Source organism: Taeniopygia guttata, chromosome 3 (assembly GCF_048771995.1).
Source record: "Taeniopygia guttata chromosome 3, bTaeGut7.mat, whole genome shotgun sequence".
Lineage (NCBI taxonomy): Eukaryota > Metazoa > Chordata > Aves > Passeriformes > Estrildidae > Taeniopygia > Taeniopygia guttata.
Genome location: NC_133027.1, coordinates 6,398,061 through 6,421,392, shown reverse-complemented (window position 1 = coordinate 6,421,392; position 23,332 = coordinate 6,398,061). Strand labels below are relative to the sequence as shown.

The following is a 23,332-nucleotide window of genomic DNA, read 5'->3' as shown; positions in this document are numbered from 1 at the left end:
GGTGAATAAAGTTGTTTGACTTGAGCTCTGAGAATGAAAACAATGACATTGTGAGAGGGTGGGGAGAGGAAGGAGCCTCAGCACCTCTGTGGCTGTGGTTTGTCTTCCCTGCATCTGCTGCTGGGTGTGGGGCACCTCTTCCTCTGCTCTCAAGTTTGCTTGAAGATGTGAAAAAATAATGGCAGAGCAGAGAAACGGTGCCTTGCAGGTGCTGTAGGTGAGCGTGCCAGCACTGCTGGTCACAGCCCCACACCACACTGGCTCCTTGCCCTGCTTGAGGCCAAATGATGCTGAGGAACTGGGTCCGTGTCCAACCTGCAAATAGCACGGCTGGGGAGACCAGTGAGGCTTGTCCAGAACAAACCATTAAAGCTCGGCCGAGTCCCAAGTGTGTGTTTGATGATCACCTTGGTGACGTGGAGGGACTGATGGCTCTGTCTACATCAAACTGTTCTGCAGTGAGGTGGGGCACTTCTGATGGAGCAGGAAGTGGACGGGAAAAATCTTGAACCAGATTCAAAACAAGCAAGTGGAAGTCATTGAATAAACTGAAATCGTGTTCATGGGGAAGATGAGACAGAGGTGAGCAGTGTCCAGAGAAGGGCAGTGGAGCAGGTGTGAAGGGTCTGGAGCACAGGTCTGAGGAGAAGCAGCTGAGGGAGATGGGGGTGTTTAGCCTGGAGAAAAGGAGGCTCAGGGGGACCTTATCACTCTGTACAACTACCTGACAGGAGGCTATAGAGAAGTGGAGGCCCTGCTTCTCCAGGGAGGTCCTCCCTTCAGCTCAGCCTCTTTGTAGATGAGCTGAAGGGAGGACCTTTCTGGAGAGGCAGGATTTATGTTTGCTTGTGCCACTCTGGAGGCATTTGTCCATTTCCAGGCTTGTCTCCATTTATCCCAATTTGCCCTGGCTGTAGATGTGCCTGGTCGTGCCTGTGTTCCCATGTGTGTACATACTCCCTTGGGCTTCCCACTGGCCTGTGCACAACATTTTGGCCTTGTCCTGGTTTAAAGGTGTGGTTATCACCACCTTAAAATATTAGGGGGATTCATGGTATAGCCCAGCACAGCATTTAGAGACTTTCAGAGTTAAGATAATGAAATGCCACCTGCTCAGGTACCTAAGACATGTATGGATGTCCTGGATCCTTCAAATCTATCCTTGCTTGACCATGGAAAATACATCCCGAAGACACAACTCAGCCGGATGCAGCTGTGGGTGTTCCTCTTTAATTCTGTTGTCTGAGGCATGAGAACAGCTGGGTGATCAGTGGTGATGGTTCCTGACATGGAAGAGGGGTGGAGCTGTCTCCCACTTCAGCAGAAGGATGGTGACAGCTCTTCCAGGCTGTTCTGTGGCCTATGGTAAAAAACAAGGACGACTCAGGCTGTGGAGAGCTTGAAGCAGCTTTAGCATAGCACCAACGTGGCTGTGACCAGCCTCACATGGGAAGCATGAAATGGTGGGTTAAAGCACCATCTCTGCTGAGCTTGGCCATTTTACTTGGGATTGCTGTGGTCTGGAGGCCTTTGAGCACCATCTCCAGCCCTGGTGTGCAGATGGGCATGGTGGGAGACGGTCCACATACATGGCTCAGGAAGAAGGACAAGATCCAGGACCTGTGGTGGAGCTGGGATTTTTGCTCCAGTTTGTAGATCTACTGGAAATATGGAAGTATTAGGATGATAAGCTTATTATAAGAATTTTATTTTAGTGTGAGCACTAATACTTGGCAGCGTGCATCTGCAGCTTGTCATGTAATGGTTTTAATCTTATTTTTTGAGAGCAGAGGGAACAATGTTTTTCTTACAGACTGGAGCCAAATCTGCACTCTTGCTTCTCTTCATGTCTCTCTGGGTTTTGTTTGCACAATATTGTAGTGGATGTAGTGAACATATGGGCCTTAAATTCATTTAATAGTTGCAAGAAAATGAGTTTAAGGTACTTATAGTATTAAGGTAGACATTTCCAAATTCATTTTTAATGGAACATTTGTTCTCCAAAGATTATTACGCACCATTAAGTCCTCGGCTGCCTGGTGTGTTCTTGTGCCCAGGGATGTTATAGCCAAGGGACATAAACATGTTTATGGGCCCAATTTATTGAACGGTGAGATTAAATATACTGAACTTGAAAATGTCAGTAGAAGCATGAGCGCTTTGTCATAAATCCTGAGCGAGAACATTTGGACATAAATGTCGTGCTGCCGCATAAAACCGGTGCAAATCAAGTTGTGAGCAGCTGAAGACTTCTCTCACCAGTACAGCAGTCGTAAACACTGGGATTTGTCAGCATTAAATAAGTCCATGGGAGCAGGTAGTATATGGGTTTTTCCTTTTCTGGATTGGATGGATGATCCACATGGGGATCATAAACCAGCAAATTATGGTTTAATGCTTCTGTGTGTTTGATGTGCATGGGAGTGGGTGTGGGCAAAGCTCCCACCCAGCAATAGCTCATTGTCTCACTGCAGGGCAGCAGTGTCAGGGAGACCTGGTGCTGCTCACTTGATATGTGTGTGTACATGAAAAAATGGGCAGCACTGTCTCTCTCTCTCTGTATATATATATATATATATATATATATATATATATATATATAAACCTAGCAAAAAATAATTGCTGAATATGAGAGTAAAAAAGCTCTGCAAGATTTATACAGTGAGATAACGACTTAAATACTCTCCCTATATATACCTACATATATCTGTATCTCAGTGCATAAGTCATTATCTATATATCTATATGTGGATATATAATAGGCAGTACCACACATGATTATCCCTCTTTGCATTGCTGTCATTATCTTGGTGCACAAGCCTTGCAGAGCTTTTTCTGTCCTTGTATTCATGGATTTTTACTTTTGTTATCCCCTGGATTCAGTGATAAAATCAAGCAGTGCTGCATAAATCAGGCATTTTGCTGGTTTTATGCAAAAAGCAGTTGTATTTTCTTTTCTAAAGGACCTGACTCCAAACCTCAGTTGTCTTCTGGGCTTCTTATCAACCCAGGTATATCATATCAGAAGGCACAAGGACTTGGCTGCCACTGTGGTTTGAACTTCCTGTTCTTCTGCACAGCCAGCCTGGATGCAAAGTCATGGAGCAAGAGGAATTTGGGATTTGCCTGGAAGCACACAGCTCAGTTCCTTGAACTGAGGGCCACTGGGTCTTCATCTGAGTAATGGGAAGCATTGACAAAACCAGGCTTAATTCCTGCTGCTCTGTTGTGTTGCAGTGTGCACCAGTACCTAATGAGCTGAGTCACATCAGTCACCCCAGAATAAATCCCAATAGCAGGTTCACAGCCTTTTCTCCATAGTCAGAACCAAGCCCTCTGGTTGGCTGGGGCTTTTTGGGTGTGCTGCATCCCCCATGCTGGGCTGGTGGGCCAAGCTTTTCTGGTAGAAGCCCCAGCTCTCACAACTCCATGTGAGGTGGTACAAGCACGTGTCTGGTAACAGCTGGGGAGGGAGGTGTGGTGGCTGTGGTGGGAGGAAGGCGGGGAAGTACCAAATGTGGATTGTACTTTGGTGTTCCTGATTTAGAACAGGTTTAGCACCGTCTGTGGATGCTCCAAGAACTGTGGGCTCAAGGCTGTGTTATCTAGTTTGGAAGTGAAAACTAAAGTCTATATATAGCAGGTTTGATAAGATTTCCTTAAGTGAGAAGAGGTTTCATCAAAAATATCTTTGTGGAGCTTTATAGTTTTTTACGTACTTCTTTTTATATAAGCATATGTACATATATATGTAAAATACCTATGTTATATATAGAGATATACAGAAGTATGTATAATATATACACAGATATACACAAATACATATAAAATACATCAGGTTGAATAGATACTTTAGAGATGTGTGTGTATATTTGTACAAACCCAATTTGTATTGGGTTTGTATAGTCAGGTTTTGATAGCAGGGGGCTACAGGGGTGGGTCCTGTGAGAAGTTGCCAAAAGCTTCACCCGTGTCCAGGGGAGCCAATGCCAGCCAGCTCTAGAAATGGACCCACCACTGTCCAAGGCTGAGCCCATCAGGAATGGTGGGAGTGCCTCTGGGACGACAGATTAAAAAGAGGGGCAAAAAAAAAAAAAAAAAAAAAGCTGGTAATTTCAGCCAGTAGAAAGAGGAGTGAGAACATGTGAGCAACAGCTCTGCAGGCACCAGGGTCAGTGAAAAAGGAGGGGGAGAGAGGCAGCCATGCTGGAGCAGGTTTTCTGGCAGATCCTCTGGAAGGGACCTGCCATGCTGGAGCAAGGGAGGAGTGTGAGGATTCATCCCCATGAGGAGAAAGGAGCAGCAGAGACAATGGGTAGTGGACTGACACATTCTCCATTCTCTGCTCACTGCTGAGGGGAGGAGGAAGAGAATTTAGGAGTGAAGTTAAATGTGGGAAAAAGGGAGAGATGGGTGGGAAGGGATTTAGTTTTTATTTCCCATTACCTTATTCTGCTTTGATTAGCAAAAAATAAAACTAATTTCCCCAAGCTGAGTCTGGTTTGCCAGTGACAGTCGCTGGTGAGGGATTGCTCCCTGCCTGTATCTCAACCCACGAGCCTTTTGTTATATCTTGTTATATTTTCTCAAATGAGGAAGGCAGGTATAGAACAGCTTTGGTGGGCATCTGGTGTCCAGGTCATATACATATACATACACACATCTTTATAAAATATCTATGTAATACATGGAGAGATACAAAAATGTGTACCATATATCCATGTGTGTATATACATATGCACATGTATTAAAAAGGATACCTTTATCAGTCTGTATAGTTTCTATAGATTTTTTTTGTATGTATTTATATATTTGGCTGCATAAGAGCTGTGAACTGAAGATGCAGTGGGAGGTTTTGGTGCAGGTTAAACTCCATTAGAAAGTGTTAAATTTTAGGGCAGCTGGAAAAACCCCAGCTATGATATTCTTCTGTAAGCAGCTATTTTTGCTGTTGTGCCTGCAGAGGGAAAGAGAAGTGCTCCCTCTAGCCATGGGGGCACACTGGCTTGGGAGGAAACAGAAGGTGTGGTTATCTTTCTGAAAAAAGTGAGTTTCTCTTTGCAGCTCACAGATGCTGACCCTTCATGTTGCTGTTTGAAACAAGGTGTTGCTCATTGATAAAACAGGGTTAATTAGTTATTTTGGAGGAGATATGGCTTTATTTGAATCTTTGACTCCTGACCTGTAGTAGACTCAAGGATAAGTGTGCTGTTTGCATTGCTTCCTGACCTACACGGAGAAAACCCTCCCTGGTCTTGAGCCAGGATGTCTCAAGTGCTTTTCTGGGGAAAACTCTGCCTTTTTCCTGTCTAGTTTCCTAACAGATCTTCCATTCACCCAATGCTCACCTGGCACAGTATCTCCCACCTCATGACTGAGTCATCCCACCTGTCTGCACTGGAAATGGCTCTGAATGCAATCCTAGCTGCTGTACGTGCTTGTTATGGGAATACTCATCTTTATAGAGGTGCTTTGGTGACTCACCTCTTAATCCAGCTCTCTCAAGGCAGTGGCTGCAGTGCAGGTGTGTGGGTGAGCATGTGCTCTTCCACCCTGGTCCTGCAGCTGTGTGGTGGCTGAGTACCCAGGGTCTTCCTGTGCTAAAGAGTGCAGGAGATTTTACAAGTAAATTATTGATTTTAGAGTGTGTTGGGTTAACTGATGGGTCAGTTTACATGCATAGCAGCTGTTCAACATGTTATGGGTGCTGCTTCTCTGCAGCCTGAACTCAGAAAAGGTGTTAAAACAATAATAATGATAATTACAACAAACCTACCCAAGAAAAGCAAAGCGTGGCCATTTGAGGATGAGAGAAGCTTTGCTAGACCCGATGTCTGCAGACCCCACTGCCTCACCTGTGGCTTCTCTGCCCCGCAGGCATCGACATCCTCAAGCTGGTGGCGGCGCAGGTGGGGAGCCAGTGGAAGGACATCTACCAGTTCCTGTGCAACGCCAGCGAGCGGGAGGTGGCGGCTTTCTCCAACGGCTACGCGGCCGACCACGAGCGCGCCTACGCCGCCCTGCAGCACTGGACCATCCGCGGGCCCGAGGCCAGCCTGGCCCAGCTCATCAGCGCGCTCCGCCAGCACCGCCGCAACGACGTGGTGGAGAAGATCCGCGGCCTCATGGAGGACACCACGCCGGTAACGCCGGGCTGGGCTTTGGTGCAGGTCTCACCTTGGGAGATGTGGTGGCGTGGGACACAACTGTGGCCTTGAGCTTAGCTCGTGGCCACGTAGCTCCCTCTCTCCATGGAGCTCCTTGGGGGCTTGGGTTGAAGCTGTGCATTGCTTTTGAGCAAGGCTTTGCCAGTGTTTGCTCAAATCCCAGTCAAAGTTTTGATGGGCTCTAGAGTCCCATGTGCTTTGCATATATCTTTGGAGATCACCAGGAGGATCTGGTACATGAGCCCTTGTGCCAGGGACATGGAGGAAAAAGCATCCCCCTTTAAACTTGCTCTCAAATGCTGTGGGTTTGTGAGAAGAGCCAAATACCCTTGAGCACTAAGTGTTGATTCCTTCAAGAAGGTGACTGGTGGCATGGGGGAGGACATGTGTGCAGTGCTCCAGAGTTGTTGCTCTTCTTTGGCAGTGCTGGCCTTAAACCATCCTATATTTTGAGAGAATAAATAAATTGCTGCAGAAGATCCTGCAGTAGGTTCTCAGCTGGGTGTAAGTCATCAGGAGGTGCTTCAGTGACCTTTGCAGATTTGTTTTGGCCACTACTTGTTTCAGTTTTTTTGGCTCTGATAACTTGATGGTTTGCAAGAAGTGTTTGTAAAGGTAATGAGTGGGGCTTTTTCTGAACATAAAAGCCAATGGGACAACATGGAGATGGAGATGGCAGTGTTTGAGGTGTGGCTCTTCCTCCTAAACTGGTCGGTGAAACATTTCCCATTGCCTTAGTGCTGACCCAGACCCAAAGGGGAGCAGGTTGCAGACCTCTCTGATGAGGGATTTGGCAAGATGGAACTTTGGTCACAGTAGAGCTTCTGAAGCAGAGCATTTGTCAGGGCAGGGGATTCCCAAATTCTACTTTGACCATCACAGACTTCCCCTTATATGAGGGACTGTGATCCCTTCATTGTGTTGCATATCTTAAATTATTTCATTTGATCCCTTCACTGTGTCATATTTTGTTTAGTGTATGAAATGCTTTATTCCTTTGTGTCCATTGTATGAAATCAGAAGTTGGGATGTGCTGGCAGGAGCCCTGGGCTTGTGTTTCAGAGAGACCCTGAGTCAGGTGTGTGCTGAATATCATGCTGAGATCTTGGATAGGTTAGCTTTGCCAGCTGCCTGATCTCTCCTGCTCAGTTGCTGGTTTTTTTCCTTTCAGCTCCTGGTAACTAAGCAGCATGTGGCCTTCTCATTGGTGGAAGAAATAAAATTAAAAAACCCAAGACAAGCTATGTTTAGGAAGAGAAGAGAAGCAGAGAAAATCGCCATTTTGCACATATGAGTTAAAGTTTCTAGCATGTGCACTGTCCCTGAAGGACATGTTGTACTCTTGCTCTCCTGGAGCAGGTAGTAACCTGTGTCCTTGTATTTACTGCTCTGACTTTGAATACTGCAACAAAGCTCTGGGCAAGGACGTTGGATAAAACACGGGACTTGTTCCTCAGCAGGGCACGTAATTAACAGACTTGGGCTGTGCACTGCTGAATGCCCCTGGCTCTTTTGGCCAAGACCATCAGGCTGTGCTTATCAAACAGTACAGAATGCAGGTGGTGACTCCATGAGCAGGGTTTATGGGGTGACCTGTCAGGGTGGAGGACTCCCAATGATGGAGTAACCACAAGCTGTGCCCATAACTCTGAAAATGCAGCAAGCAGATGTTCAGAGAATGAGCAAACCCAAATCTCAAAGATAACTGTATGCAAGTCTCCTGGACCTCCCAAAAAGCTTTCCTGTGTCTCTTTGTTTTTTAAAACAGCGTGTTGTCTTTTCTAGTGTCCAGCACACCTGGATCCTGGGGTGGTTCTCCATCAGTTTCACTTGTTTTTCTAGAAATGAGTAAAATTGGGTTGCTGATCTTTCAAGCAGGTGGGTTGAGTCCACATGAGAAATTTGGCTAATTTCAGCAAAGGAGTTGTTTTTTAACAAATTCACCCAAGCTGTCACATCCTCTTTGCCTATTCACCTGATTGGGCTTTTTCAGATGAGCATCCCTCATGATCAACCTTAGAAGCTGGCCACTGCCCTGCCCTGGAGATCCTGGAGCTGTGTGTGGGTGTCACAGCCTGGCAGCACCCCAGGGTACAGATCCAGCAGGGCAGCACATTGTGTTTCTGTGAGGTGCTGCCTGCTGGAACCTGTCTGCCTCCTCTCCCTGAGCTGGCTCCCATGCTGTCGATGTGGGTGGTGATACAATGGCCCTGCAGGGAACACTGAAAGCAGTTTGTGCATGGGAGACCAAATCCCTGGAGAATTGTGCTGGTAGCTCATCATCACAGTGGTCCAGGAAGCCAAGAACTTGGTGCCAGGAGCAGGCATGGAGGTTGATCTTTGGGGTTTCTTTAATCTGCTGGTTGGAAAACCTTTAATTAGAGCTAATTGAGGTTTGGCTCTGGGTAATTTGTCTATCCAAACACAGATAAATTGAGGCAGTTTCTCTCTGCACCAAAGCAGTTTGATCCAGAGGAATGGGTCACTCTGTTGGTGGCAAGAGTGGGCACTGTGGTCTCCAGCCCTGCAGAAGGAGTCTTACAAAAAAAACCCCAAAAACAACAGAAAAGAATGGAAAGAGTTTTGGTGCTGCAGGGGGAGTGAGGACTCTCATAAACAATGCAAATGCATGCATCCTCCCCCTGGCTAAGTTGCCCAGAGAGGTTGTAGATGCCCCATCCCTGTAAGTGTTCAAGGCCAGGTTGGACAGGGTAACCAGGAGCAACCTGGTTTAGAGGAAGGTGTCCCTGCCCATGGCAGGGTGTTGGAACAAGATGAGCTTTAAGATCCCTTCCAACCCAAACCATTTTGTGGGTCCAGGTAACAGCACGATGCCCTTAGGGTGACCTGAGCCAGCAGTGAGTCTCCAGCGTGTGCTGGTGTGTCCTACATGAGCCCAGGAGGGATGGATGCATGGATGTCTGTACTGTCTGGGATGCCTTTGGCTCTGCCCAGCATCCCTGGGTGCAAATGGAGTTTCCCATCTCTCTGCAAGATCCCTGTGTCGTAAGAAAGCACTGACATCCCCAAGTCATGGGTAAAAGTTGTTATTGAATGCTGTAGTTCTCAGATGGCAAACCAGTGCTCTAAACACATTTCATCCCACCCACTACTGCACCCTTCTCTTAAATCCTTTATCTGGTGTCTGCCTTCAACTTGTAAAACCTATGGAGGCAAAGCTGCTCTCTCCTGTAGTGCCCTGTTCCCTCGACAGTCTTTGATGCTCCGAGATCCAAATATTTACAACCCCTGATAGGAATAGGAGAATTAATGAGAGTCTCTGGAGTGTTACAGCATGAGGCAGGAACATTTTCCTTCGGGTGAGGAACAGCTCTGCTGCAGACTTCCCTGCTTTTATAGCTGTGGGAGATTATGCTGGTTTTGCATGGTGCTGGATGAATTTAGGTTAAACCGAGATTAGCCCTCTGCATCATTTTCCTCGGGGTTTTTTGCAGCTGAACCAGAAAATATAGTGAGTGCAGAAGCTGTGGGAAGGTTTTTTAAGGGTGCATTTATCTCACAGGGCTCCTGTTAAAGCCTGACCCTGGCCACAAGTATTTGTTGGACTCAAGGTTTGCAAAATCTGTGCCCTCGCAGGCAGGTTTGCCAGACAGTGGCAAGCCTGGGCACTGCTTATCAGGCACAAGCACATCCCAAATTAGTGGTGCTGACAACAAAAATAGGGGAAAGAGTGGGGTGGAAGAAGGGAGAGGTTTCTCCCTGCCATCCCAGCAAACTGCAGCTCTCCAGTTTTTGGGGTTAATATCAGAAAAACTGATTTTTACCATTGGGTAATGGATGATTTCTTTTTTTGGTGCATAACAGCGTTTTGCAGCTACCAAAGGGGCTCTGCACTCACTGGGTTGGCCTGGGGTGGAGCTGGCATAGCTGGGCAGCATTGGCTCTCCTGAGTGCCCTGCTGTGAGCAGTGCTTTAAGCTCTTATCATTTTATTTATGGCTCTGCTGGCCTTGGCTGAAATATTTCAGGGGCTGGATGGAAGGGAAGCAAACAGCCTCGTTCAGGGCATTCAGCAGCACAGCCTCAGCAAAGCTGAAAAACAAACCCAAACCATGAATAAGGGAGATGTTGAAAGTGGAGAGGGGAAGCCTACAGCCCCAAGCCTAGCAAGGTTCAGTTTTGTGGCTGAGTTCGTGCTGCATATAATCCCACGAGTCAGCAGATGTGTCAAGGCTGGGGCTGGTGTGAGGTTAAGCTGTGGGGTTTGGGGGTATTTCAGAGGAGAAGAGGATGTGAAAGCAACCCCATGTCCAGGCACGTGGCTGTGGCAGGGCCTCGTGGCTCTGTCTCTTGCTCTTTCACAGGTCAAAACCCTGAGGGGGGACTCAAGAGCCTGGAGCAGCGTTCCTCAAACTCTGTCCCTGTTAGCTCCCACCCACTGCCTTCACTTCCTCTTGTGGCAGTGCAGGACTGGGCTGGGCCCAGTAATTAGGAATTAAGTTTGTGCTGTGTTCACGTGCCAGCAGTGGAGTGAGAGTAAAGCTGTTGGATGGATTTCCCAGCCAGAGGGGCCTGTGGTCTGGGGGCTGGGAAGTGCCCAGGCAGCCAGGAAAAGAACAAAATTGCTTTTTGGAGTTGCATCAGGTTTTATTTGAGGCACAAAGCTGTAAGGTGAAGTGGCTAGAGCCCTGGGGAAGGTGTAGGGCTGGCTGGGTTTTGCTGGAGTGGGCATAACTCCAGGTTTGCTCTAAGCCATGACTTGATTTTCAGCAAACTGACATTGGGTTTGAACTATGCTGGAGAATGTGCAATAAACAAAATGTAATAATTCATAAAGGAATGCAAAGAAAACCAGCATAAACACAAAAACATAAACCTTATATATGCAGTGATATTGATGTTCCCCTAATATGGTGGTCACATCTCCTGGGGTCTGTGTTTGCAGTGTAATGGATTTGGGAGCATAAGAGGAAACTAGAAGATGGTTTCTTCTGCTAGCCAAACTCAGTATCGACTAACTCAGCCTGTAATTGGGTTTGGAACCTCTTCATCAGTGTTTCATCACCTCTTCATTATGGTTTGAGTTGAAAAAGTGAGTGGGCAAATCCACAGAATGGAGAAGCCAACAGAGGCTCTCCTGGAGAAATTATCTGCTTGAGAAGCACTCAGCCCACAGACAGGCGGGGCAGGGCTGATGGGGAAGAGCTGTTTCCTCTGTGGGTAGCTGCAGTTTTCATTGTGGCATCTAAACCCTGCCCAGACCCAGCATTGCCCATCCTGAGTCGTGTGAGGCTTGACTTGAGCCCTCTTCCCCAGAGCTGCCTTGTGTTAAGGGAAGAGGCTCCACCACAGAGAGGGGTTGAGCATTCTCCTGAAACCACATGGGTGAGGTGAAGGGCACAGAGAGGAAATTTGGGCTTTCCCACCCCGGCATCCTCATGTTCTTCCCGTCCTGGCAGGGGACATGCCTTCTGCTCTGCAGCACCACACACCATCACTGTCTTTCTCTGACACCTCATGAGACCTCATGGCCTTGCCAGTGGTGTTTAACCTGCCAGGGTCTGTCTGTCTGTCCCCAGGAGGGACCCCCAAACACCATGAAGCTCATGATCCACACAGATCCTCCCTACCCCTGTGGAGTCCACAGCAAGAGCATTCCACACCAGCACCACTCTGCCTGCGGCATCACCTGTGCCCGGCTCACCCCGCTCCATGTGCCGGGGTTTTTCCTGCTGCATTCCCTGCGGAGGCATAACAGACCTGGGAATAAGGGCTGGTGTCAGTCGGGTGTCATCTTCTGGCAGGGAATCTGGGAAGTGACTGCCTCGGTGCTAAATTTGGAGGGTGCACAGCCACCCCCAGCAGCACCAGCCTGCTTTGTTCCCGCCTGGTTGCGGCAGGAGGAATTGCTGGGAAGCATCGCCTGAGGGAAGGGTGTTTTTTAGTGCCTACCACTGCTCCTTCCTAATATTAGCACAGCAGCTGCAGTTTCTGTTTGTCTGAGCTAAGCTTTTATTGCAGTACTGTAAAACGGAGGCAGCAAATGGGACCAACCCGTTCAAACAGAGCTGGTGAGAGCAGCTGTGGAAGAAAACAAAGCCAAGCCTGTGTCTTCTTCTGCCCCTATCCCCTTCTGTCCTCTTCTCTTCCTCCTGCCCCTATCCCCTTCTGTCCCTTTTTCTTCCTTTTAGGAAGGGCCTTCAGACACCCTGAGCTGCTTAGAGCACCCTCCCAGCTGCACTGGGATCCAAGAGGATGCTGGTGCTTGAACTGCAGTCTAAACGGCTGCAAGTACACAGGAGCTTTTAGGGATTTTTTTAAATTAATATTTTTAGCATGGAAAATCGCTTGGTGCAGTGCTCAAAAAAATAAAAAAACCTAAAAAAAGTAGCTGGCAGAACACCTCTGATGGGTTGTAGGAGGGTGCTGTTGTGACAAAGCCACTGCAGTGCCGTTGGTTTCCGTGCTGGACTGTGCATCTAACAGTGTCCCACGGGTCTCTCTTTGCAGGCGCAGATGCAGCCCCAGTGGCAAGCGCAGGAGTCCAGCAACGAGGACGTAAAGGTGAGAAATCCCATAGCTCTGGAAAGGCAAAAGGGTTGCAAGAGGGTTTTTTTGGGTGTTTTTCCCCAACCAGAGCTCGGTTTCACCCAATGACCACCATTCATAAAAATAGGAATGGCCAAGGTGGTTTCAATGCAGTGAGTCACAGGCTATGAATAGTGTGTTTTTACACCTATTCCGCAGGCTTCACCTCACAGCAACCTTTTGCATTCCCTGGCCTTTCCAAGCCCTCATTCCCAGTTACTTTCTTCCCGTGGTTTAAACATTAACACACATCCAAGCATCCTGTTTGCTTTGCCTCAAGCTTGCAACTGTTCAGCTATTTGGAAAGCTTTGGGCTCCCGGGACAGCTACAGTCGAATAACCTCGGGTGATTTTCTCTTTCCTAGTGTGTTTTAGCAGCTGTTTAATTAAACTTCACATGAGTTGGTTCTGGGAAGACAGAGCTGGGGCAGCTGTCTGCTCCCTGCCCTCCCTTGGCCAATTGTTGCTCAGTCATCAGGCTCCTTTTTGGGAATTGGTAGCTGGGTTTGTGGCTGAATATTAGGTAGATGAGCTGCACAAGGAAAAATTAACCCCTAAAGCCTGTGTTATTTTTAAAGGGGATATCAGAGCATATTACAGTTTGGAAAGTGGCCAGCTGCTGTCCTGGTCCTTCCCTTGATATTCTCCCTTAATGGCCATAGCTGATTCTCTATGATGAGCTGTACTGAAAAGGGAATTTCAGAGGAGAAAGCAGATTCTTCTAATTAAAAATTAAAGCTGACTTTTATTTTTAACATGCCTATTGCATAATGCACTGTGCTAGAACAAATCCTCCCCTGTTTATTTTCAATGAGGGGAGAAAAAAACCCCTTTTATTCTACCAGGAACAGGCTTCAATGTTAATTTAATGTGAACTAATGGGCGTCCCAGCAGACATGTGATTTGTGGGTGGTGAATTCCTCAACACGGATGAGGAATGTTCAGGCACATCCATGCTGGTGCGGAGGTGGCTCAGCAGCTCCCTTTCCCACAGCCTTTAATCCCAATTTTACATTTCATCCCTGAGTTGTAGGCAAAAGCCTGTTAGCAGTAATATCTGATCTTCCCTCTGTAGAAGAAAACAGGGTTGTGAAATGCTATTGGGAGAGGGAATTGCATGGGCACAGGGCTTGCAATTCTTTTCCCTGGCAGGTCAAGCAGGGACATGAGGTTGGGGATAAAGGTTAAATATTCCCTTAAAATAACCTGTTTAGAGGGAACTGGTGACCTGCAGAAGTGCTGAGTCTGTCAGCCAGGGATGTGAGGATGCTGGCCCAGGCATCTCATCCCTGCAGGGAGTGGGAACTAGAAATGCTCTGCTTGAGATTTGCGCCCTGAGAGGAAGAGGAGGGTAGATAATGTTTGCTGCTGTCTTGGAGGTAGGAAGAAGTTCCAAGAAGGAACATGCAGAGTACAGTCAAGTTAAGAAGCAGGTTCACACCAACACCCAAATTCACAGAATCATAGAATTGTTAAGGTTGGAAATAACATTTAAGATCATCAAGTCCAATCCTTAGCCCAATACGGCCAAGTCCACCATTAACCCATGTCCCCAGCTGCTACATCCACACATATTTTTTAATGCCTCCAGGGATGGTGATTTCACCACTTCCCTAGGCAGCCTATTACAATTCCTGACCACTCTTTTGGTGAATAAATTTTTCCTAATACCCAGTCTAAACCCCCCCTGGCACAACTTGAGGCCATTTCATCTTGTCCTGTCTCTTGTCACCTGTCACTTGTCAAATGGTGCTGCTTTCCAGAGCAGCACTTCCCAGCAGTGCTTGCTGCTCCTGATGTCTTTGGAACTGTGGAGCTGAACATTTGCCCTTGGCTCACATCCAGGACAGGAAAAAGCAAAAGCATCTGGGTGACACTGTGGTCAGTGCCAGCTCCTGCCTGTCCTTCCTTTCTCTGAACTTGGAGTCTGGTGGGATTGACTTTTCCATCAGGCTTTAATGGGATGCTCTTGGGAGCAGGGGTGAGATGGGGCAAACAAATCATTAATTTGATGTGGAGCTGGTCAGTGGAGCTGTCAGAGCCTTGTGATGCACTGGAGATCCCCTGGAGGGTCTCACAGCCCTCATCCTGCTGCCTTGGCACTGGCTGGAGCTGTGGAGCCAACTTTTAGCAAACAACAGGTGTGGAGCAGGTTTTGGGCATCATCACCTCTTGCCCCCAAGAGCTGTGTTTTAGGTTTTAATAAACTGAGTCTGAGAAGGAGAGCCCGCCTAAAATGCTCTGCTGAGGTTGCAGCTGCCATCCTGGTGCAGTGGTTGCTCCTCCCAGGTGTCCCAAGGGTTGTGTGTTGTTACTGTTCCTGCCTGATGTGCCCAAATGCCAGTGCTGATGTCCACCCTGGGTCATCTCCTGTGCCTGTTGTGGGCCAGCAGGACAGGTCACCCCTTGCTGAGGGTGGGCTGGAATGTTCTGGAAGCCAGGCTGCAGGTGGGTTTGGGTGTTACCTGTCGCGTAGCGCCCCCCCAGTTAATTTTCCCTCTCTTTCCTCCCCCCAAAGCTGGAAGGTGACAAGCTGGCGCTGCCGGTGAGCCCCGGCCCGGTCAGCCCCGCGCCCACGCCCAGCCCCAAGCCCCCCGAGGCGGCCGTGCTCACCGTGGAGCCCTCTCCTTCCGAGAAGAAATGCTTCTTTGTGGACGAAGCCGAGCCTCTCCTGCGCTGCGACTCCACCTCCAGCGGCTCCTCCGCGCTCAGCCGGACAGGCTCTTTTATTACCAAAGGTACCAAAACCAGCCCAGGGGCAGAGTGGGAGGACAGAAGGGACACCATGGCACGTCCCATGTGGTAGAGCTGCCCAACACATGATATCATTAAAGTAATAACTGGGAAAACTGTCTCTCCAGGAGAGAGATCACTCCTAACTAGAATATCCTGTAAGCGAAGATGATAAAGACTTGAGACAGAAAAAGATCTTTAAAGGCTTTTAACTCGTTGAAGTTCTGCTAGGGAAGTTGTAGCATCACTGGGTTTTTGGGGCTGTTTCTCCTGACTTTTGGCTCTTGCTTTGGCCTGTGCATTTCTGCATGAAATTAAACCAGAGAATGTAATTCCCAGACTGATTCTCATTTTGGTTTTTTTTTTAATTTTTTTCACTCTTGGTCCTCGTCATCCCCCTTTGTTTTAGGGGCTTTAATTTACTCCATTTAACTTGCTGCATTTAATTTCTGATGAAGGTGAAACACTGAGCTCAGTCAATCTACCAAATTTATACTTGAGTGTGAAAATAAAGCTGACCCAACGAAAACAACTTGAAAGAGCAGAATTCAGCTTTTTTGGCTTCTTTGCTTGCCTCACTTTTTCAGATTGGTCATTCAGCATTTACAAATGCTGTGTTTGCTCTTGCAGGATCCTAGCTGAGGTGCCTTGGCAGCACTGCCTTCCCCATCTTCCCTCATCCCCATCACTTGTCACCCTCCACCTTTTCCTTCAGTTCTCCTTGTGGCATGTCCCTCTCCAGAGGTGGCATCAGGAGATTAACAAGCTGAGAACAAGCCCTGGTTAGCAGAGGTTTCTTGGGGAGTTTCTTGACCAATCCCCTTAACCAAGCCCTGGTTAGCAGAGATTTCTTGGGGAGTTTCTTGACCAATCCCCTTAACCAGGCCCTGGTTAGCAGAGGTTTCTTGGGGAGTTTTGTGACCAATCCCCTTAACCAGGCCCTGGTTAGCAGAGGTTTCTTGGGGAGTTTTGTGACCAATCCCCTTTCCTCCTACAGAAAAGAAGGACACCGTCCTGCGCCAGGTGCGCTTGGACCCGTGCGACCTGCAGCCCATCTTTGACGACATGCTGCACATCCTCAACCCCGAGGAGCTCCACGTGATCGAGGAGATCCCGCAGGCCGAAGACAAGCTGGACAGGCTATTTGAGATCGCTGGAGTCAAGAGCCAGGAAGCCAGCCAGACCCTCCTGGACTCTGTCTATAGCCACCTTCCCGATTTACTGTAGGCACTGGGTCACCGCACGCTCTCCGAATATCTGCTAGAGCTAGCTTGGCACTCGTTAAGATGACCAACAATACGCAGGCGGGATTTTTTGTAGAATATACGGCCAGTATTTTCATTGAGGTGTCCTTGGTTTTTGGAGGGGGTGCAGTTTGCCAGCGTTGCCCCCCTCCACTGTAACTCTATCGCTCAGTCCAAGTCTTTGCACCCTCTGCCCCTCCCCAAGCCTCTCTTCTCCTTGTTCTCATTCCAATCAGATCAGCCGATGCACTTTAAAAAAAAAGAAAGCAAACAAAAAAATCCAAAACCACAGTTAAATGAACTGAAAGATCATGAATCTGGTGTAATGTAACACATGAAATTGGGGATTGCTCTGTAATCCCCTTCCTCTGTCAAAGCTGTTGCTCGGAGTGACCATGCCCCACCATTTCCCTTCGCCTCAGGGCAGTAAATGGCAAAATCACGCAAAAATCCCACCCTAATTGTTGCTGGTTACTGTCTTTTAATGCAGCTAAGCTTCCCACTCAAGCTGACTTTTTTTTTATGTACTCGTTTGGCTCATATCCATTGCTGAGATTTTACTAGCACGATTATTTATTGTATGAATTTCACCCGGACAACGCATCGCGCTCCCAATACGCTACAGCAGAAGCGCTTAAACCACAAGAAAAAGGGTCAAGCCCCACCAACCTTCAAGGCAGTGGAAAGATCCTTTGCCTCCAGTCGAATGTAAGGAGTTACCCTGCCTTGCCACGTGTGGGAATGGTGGGGCCCCGAAGGGAGCCGGTGCTGGACGTGGGGAGGCGAAGGCCACCGGTGGTCCCGCTCTCCTCGTGCTGTAAGACTTAAACCAAGCTATGCTTTTACACTCGTGTCTCTTGTTTTTTATACAGATGTGGCCAATAAGTTCTCTGAAGACCTTATGTGGTCTCAATAGTCTCTTCAAATCACACTTCACTTTTTATTAAAAGAGGTCAGGGGTGGGGGGTATGGGGGACAAAAAGCTGCATCGTAAGAAGTCTGTCTGATTATATTTGCAATTATTATGCTCCCGTAACAAACAGTCTGTACTACGCTCAATTCGAAGAAATAATGGTATGAGGGTGGCATGAGCTGCCCCTTGGGAAGGGGTGGGAGTGGGGGAAGAGGGGAATGAATTGAAAAATTGCCTTCCGGTGTACTAATTTATTAATAAATACTAGGTGTTTGTTACTTGACATGATTCTGTGTTAACCTCCTTAACAGCTGCCCAGGGGACACCTGGGTTGGGGCAGGGGCTTGTTTGGGGTGCCCATGGTGATGAGGGGGATTTTGGAGTTTGGGGCTCATGAGGAGGTAACTTTGAGGTCAAAACGTGATTGCTTTCTGTTGGTAGCACTGCCTTGAGTCCCCACAGTCGCTGCTGGAGCTCCCAGCAGGTCCCCTCCCTGTGCTGGGATGGGGGACCTGTGCTAATTCCCACAGCACTGACAGATCAGATGGCTGATGGGGCTTCCAGGGTTGGTTTCTGCAAACTCTCAAAGGCTTTGCAAGCATTTTGGGGAGCCTGAAGTATTAATTTTCCAGGAAGCAGCTGCTGTGCTGAGTCACTCCCGAGCTAAGGTCTTGCAGTCACAGCATTTCTGTCAGTGTTACATTGCCCATGTCCGTAAAGTCTGCACTTCCAAATAACTCATCCCTTGTTATTCTGTCTACGAATTGAATCCTTAATGGGACAAATGCTTGGTTTATAAGACTGTCATTTTGTTTACTTGGCTCCAGAGTGATTTCTGTTACCGAGGGTGCTGTGTTTTCCTTCTGGCTGGCACTGGAAATTGCTGGTGCAGGACTATACATAGGTACACAATTGAAACTTTTCAACACATGCACAGATGAAATACAGTGTCAAATAGCAAGAGCCTTTATTGGGAACTCTGGGGTGGAGTTTTCCCTTGGTAGCATTGAAACATTTAGCTCTCAGTGCCTGCAGTTCTGAGGTGGAACCAGTATCAGCCTGTTGGCAAGAGGTGTTGGGACCAGTGGTGGTTGATCTACCTGGGCAAGAACTGGAAAGGGAAGGGAAGGTATGCAATTCTGGGCTCAATCAATAGTTGGCTTTAAATTATCCTTACCAGGTTTTTGGAACAAGTCCAGCTGGGAAGTTAAAAAATGTCCTTTTCTGGTCTGGGTTCTCCCAGGTAAATGTAAGCACTTACACAGGGTGTAAGCACTACAGCCATCATGCCACCCTCCCAGGGAACCACCAACCCCACCCTGCAGCTGCACTTCCCGTCCTGGCAGCCACTCACATTTTCTGATGGGCTTTGAAGGTAAAGCAAAAAGAAAAACAGTCCTGGAAGAGGGTTTAGCCAGCTGAAGAGACACCACGAAGCAGAGGTGTTGTGGAGGTGCCTTGGCCTGGAGCTGCTGAGGAGGCACAAGGAAGCTGTTTGGTCCCTGAGTTGTTGGGATGCATTTAATTTATCTTGATGGCAGGTCGTGGAACTGGTCAAGACTTGGGCAATCCTTGGCTCTGTGCTTTGCACACTTCCAGCATGGTTCTTTTCTTTGATTGCACCTGGATATTGACCTTTTCCCTGGCTCTGTCATTTCAGATTTCCAACTTTTTGTTGTATGCATATGTATATGTGTGTACAATATATTTCTTATGTATTTATCAATACATTATATATTTAGATAAACTACATACATATTTAACAAATTGTGCTATTTATATATTTACATATTTTCCTATATTATTACTATGTATTTTTATAGATGTATAGTATATAAATATTTTCCGTCTCTGGGGGTGTGTGGGGGAAAAATATCTGAGAGCAGCTGAGCCCCACATATGGGCAGGGTATTTCCTGGCAGCGTGGGTGGTGTGAAAAGCCACAAGCCCCGTGCCCCCACTCTTCCTCTGAGCCAGCTCTCTTAAGCCTTAAGAAAATAAACCAGGCAGGTGGGATCAATGGGTTCATGACCTGGAGGCATAGCTCTGTGGCAGAAGAGATTGTCCTTCTTCTCATCTTTGTCTTATTCAAGGCATCGTGGGCAATGCACAAACTCTGACGTGCAGCTCAAATGGCTGAAGTCTTTGGCTAGAAAGGTAAAGGTGTAAATATAAAGATCTTTATAAATATATGTAATATGCATAAAAGTGCATTTTTTATAAAATCTGCATTGAAAATATGCTTAAGAGTGCATTGTAGATGGGATGTGGGGTTTGCCCCTTGCCTGGCCTGGCTCAATCATGGTGTTTGAGGGGTGGGATTTGGGTGCTGGGGTGGCAGTCCTGGGTGGTAGTGCCTGTGAAATCAGAGGGCACAAGGAAGCAAGATGAAGGCATATCCTCCTCTGTCTGCTGTGGGCATCTTGCTTCAGAGCAGAGACCCAAATTTCTGGTGTGGGTTGCATAAAACATTTGCTGCCCCAGCCCTGCTTGCAAAGGCTGGGATATGAGTTGTGGACATTGTATTTAGGGTGACAGTGTTTGCTTGGACAAAGCCCTCCAGAGATGCCTCCAGCACAGCCTGGTGTCCTCGGGATGGGCTGACTCTGCTGATCAGGGCCTTTTAATTCCTCCAGTGCAAATGAGCATTGGGATTGTATTTTTAAATTTTCTTTCTTTCTTTTTTTTTACCCCGTGAATTGCAGGTGCTCTCTGCAGAAGAACAAGACATCTTGTGCACTTTCCTCCTACCTTAGCCAAATTGCAGTTTATCTTCGTGGGGAATTAATTGCAACCCTCTGGGTGTGGCTGTTTACATCCCACTTGGAAAAACTCCCCGGGGTCTTCTGGGAGGTCACTGACCCCTCTGGCTCCCTGTGTATCAGCCAAACCTCTGAGGATGGCAGCAGTGTCTGTAGGAGGGATGGTCTGGGCAGCCTTTGTGTGAACAACCTGCGGGGACATGGGAGGCGATGCTGAGGGTGTCCTGTGGGCTCCATGTGGGATGTGGGGGATATTTGGGGGTCTGTGCCCATCACTGGGGCCACAGGGCCGAGCTGTGCAGTGTGTGGGAGGGAGGCAGTTTGGTACAGGCACAGCTCACCCCAAAATCCTCCCCTGACATCACTTGGCCACAAACTTTACACCATGAAGGGTTTGCAGCTGGTTTTTTCTCCTCTTGGACTTTGCTCCTGTGAGTGCCTCAAAGGGGAAGTTTCCAGGACAACAAATGGGAAGATGGAGGAGGAATAAGAACAACCATTTGTGTATTCATTAAATACCTGCCTGATGGCAACCCCTGAGGTGTTTATCACACCATTTAGGATGTGGCAGCTGCTTCTCTGTGTGAGTGTCCATGAGCTTTATAGTTTCTTTTGGGATACTCTAATTTAATTTTCCTTACTTTCTGGGGTGGAGGGAGCTGGGTGGATAATGGAGAACCTGCCTGTTGTGGAAGCTGTGGGTGTTTCTGGCAGCTCACAGTTGTTGCAAACCCCAAGCCCTTGTAGCCAACGCACACTTGTGTCTCTGCTCCTGCTCCCCAATTTCTGCTCCAATCCCCTCAGGGCTGTCAGCTCTCTGCCCTCTGTGGATGAGATTAACTTCACCTGGATTTGAAGGGAATAATCTATAAGCATGCTGGTCTCAAAATACATTTCTGGGCACAGGAGCTTTTTCCAGGACCTGTGAGGCTCAGCAGGAAACTACAACTGAGGCAGGACATTAATCTGCCTGACTTTGTTTCTGGCAGCTCTGATTTTTCCAGGCTAATACTTGGCAAGAATGATACTAACTAAACCATCGATCTTCCAGGGTCCTTCAATAGCTGATGAATGCTTTTTGTGGCTTCTTCTTTTACTGATAATTTATTTTAAGAATAACAAGCTGTCTTGCCACTCTCCCTGGTGAGCAGAGCTCCAGGTACCTTTCTACTGAGGCTGGCAGTGTTATTGTCATTTTGCAAGTGGGGAAACTTGAAGGACAGAGATCAAACTCCCCATAAGCAAACTGATCAGAAAAAAATTAAGGGTGAAATTCAGAGAAAAGTCCTACCCCAACAGCTCCCATACCCCCAGGAAAAGGGGAAGGATGGAGGCAATGCTCCCAAATGTTCCAATGCTCCCAAACCATGCTTTTCTATTAATTAATTTGCCATTTAAGTGAGATTTTTGAGCTGAGAATAAATCTATGGCCATGCTGGCTCCCTGGTTAGATCTTGTGTCTTTCTCTTGCCCCATCTCAGCAAGTGGAGCTGGGAGGAAGGTCCACTTCCAGAGCTGACACAACAGGCCTGTCCTCTATCTTCAGGCCCTGTCCCACCCAGAGAAAACCCCTCACTCCTGCCTTTTCCCCCAGCCTGTTCTGTCTCCCCAGAGCAGGGATGCTCCTTCTCTCTGCCCTGTGCAGTGATGCCCATAACACTGATGGAAGAAAGACACAAAATTGGGCATGGAGCAATTTGACTTCGTAAAGCAAAACAACTCCATGGAGCCAGGGAACTCACACCTGAAAATCAGAGCTGTCCACAAGTGGTGAAAACACAGTTTTTTTCCTCCATTTGTGCTTTTTTCTCCTTTTCTTCCTTTCCCAATGACCTTCCCCTGCACCTAGACATAATTTCTGTGGCAGGAGGATGGTGGACCAGGGACTGGCAGTGATGGGAAGAGGATGCACTGATGCTCTGCCAACTTCCAGGACAGGTATCACCACCAAACTGACCTGTGGAAAAGGAGCACCCATCTGCCCTCTGCTCCCTGGATGGGCCCTTCAAGCAGGCTGGCAACCTGTGAGTTGTCCTGAGCTGAAATTAGGCATGGGAACCACCCAAAAAATTCAACAATCTGGACAGTAAAGATGAATTAACCCACCCACATTAGTCACATCCCCTAAGGAGGTGCAAGAACAGGACATGAATCCGTTCCCTTACCCCTGCTGTTGCCATCTTAAAAAATTTCCTTATAAAAATTATATTTAAACTTGAAAATGGTTTTCTTCTTTTTTTTTTTTTCCTTTTTTGGTTCTTATCACCTCTGCTTTCTTTTGCTCAAATACATGGGAAGTTTCCTCTAATTAAATGTATCTGTGGACAGATAATCCTTTTTTGCTCAAGTGTCAATATGGTCCTTTAACTAAACTAAATATTTTCCCTGCTTGATATTTATCCACCCCTGGCTACCTCTTGGCTCCTTCCTGGAGGTATTTGAAAACTGTGATCCTGTTCCCTCGCTTTTGTTTTTAATTTTTCTGGGCTCAGGTTTTCTCAGGGTTTTGTGTCATGCCTGGGCATTTAAGAGGTTCCCGTTTTGCTGCTGCTGCTGTGGACCTCAGACCTCCTTGGTACACTGGAGACATGGAGACAGCCACAGGCCATCAGCACACTGGTAACAGCTGAAATAACATCTACCTCTGCACTAACCTTGGATCTTGCAGAATCAGAAAAACACCGAATGGTTTGGGTTGGAAGGAACATTAAAGTTCTTCTCATCCCAACTCCCTGCCATGGGCAGGGACACCTTCCACTATCCCAGGTTGCTCTAAGCCCCATCCAGCCCGGCCTTGAACAATTCCAGGGATGGGGCAGCCACAGCTTCTCTGGACAACCTCTGCCAGGCCTCACCACCCTCACAGTGAAGAACTGATTTTAAACTAGAAGAGGAGAAATTTAGATTAATTACTAAGACAAATCTTAGTAATTAATCTAAATTTCTTTTAGTTTAAAACCATCCC

The 23,332-nt window shown here is 47.6% G+C and overlaps 1 protein-coding gene across 3 annotated transcripts in view; it reads left to right on the top strand.

Moving 5' to 3' along the window:
* Positions 1–17,888, top strand: part of TNFRSF21 (TNF receptor superfamily member 21) — a 35,218-nt gene extending 17,330 nt beyond the window's left edge. For all 3 annotated transcript variants that reach the window (XM_030269953.4, XM_030269954.4, XM_030269955.4), the window contains exons 4-7: positions 5,878–6,143; positions 12,638–12,691; positions 15,234–15,453; positions 16,446–17,888. In XM_030269953.4, coding sequence (XP_030125813.4) covers positions 5,878–6,143; positions 12,638–12,691; positions 15,234–15,453; positions 16,446–16,675 — 770 coding nt within the window. In that variant the 3' untranslated portion in view covers positions 16,676–17,888. The remainder of the gene's footprint in view (positions 1–5,877; positions 6,144–12,637; positions 12,692–15,233; positions 15,454–16,445) is intronic.
* The last annotated feature ends 5,444 nt before the right edge of the window (positions 17,889–23,332 follow it).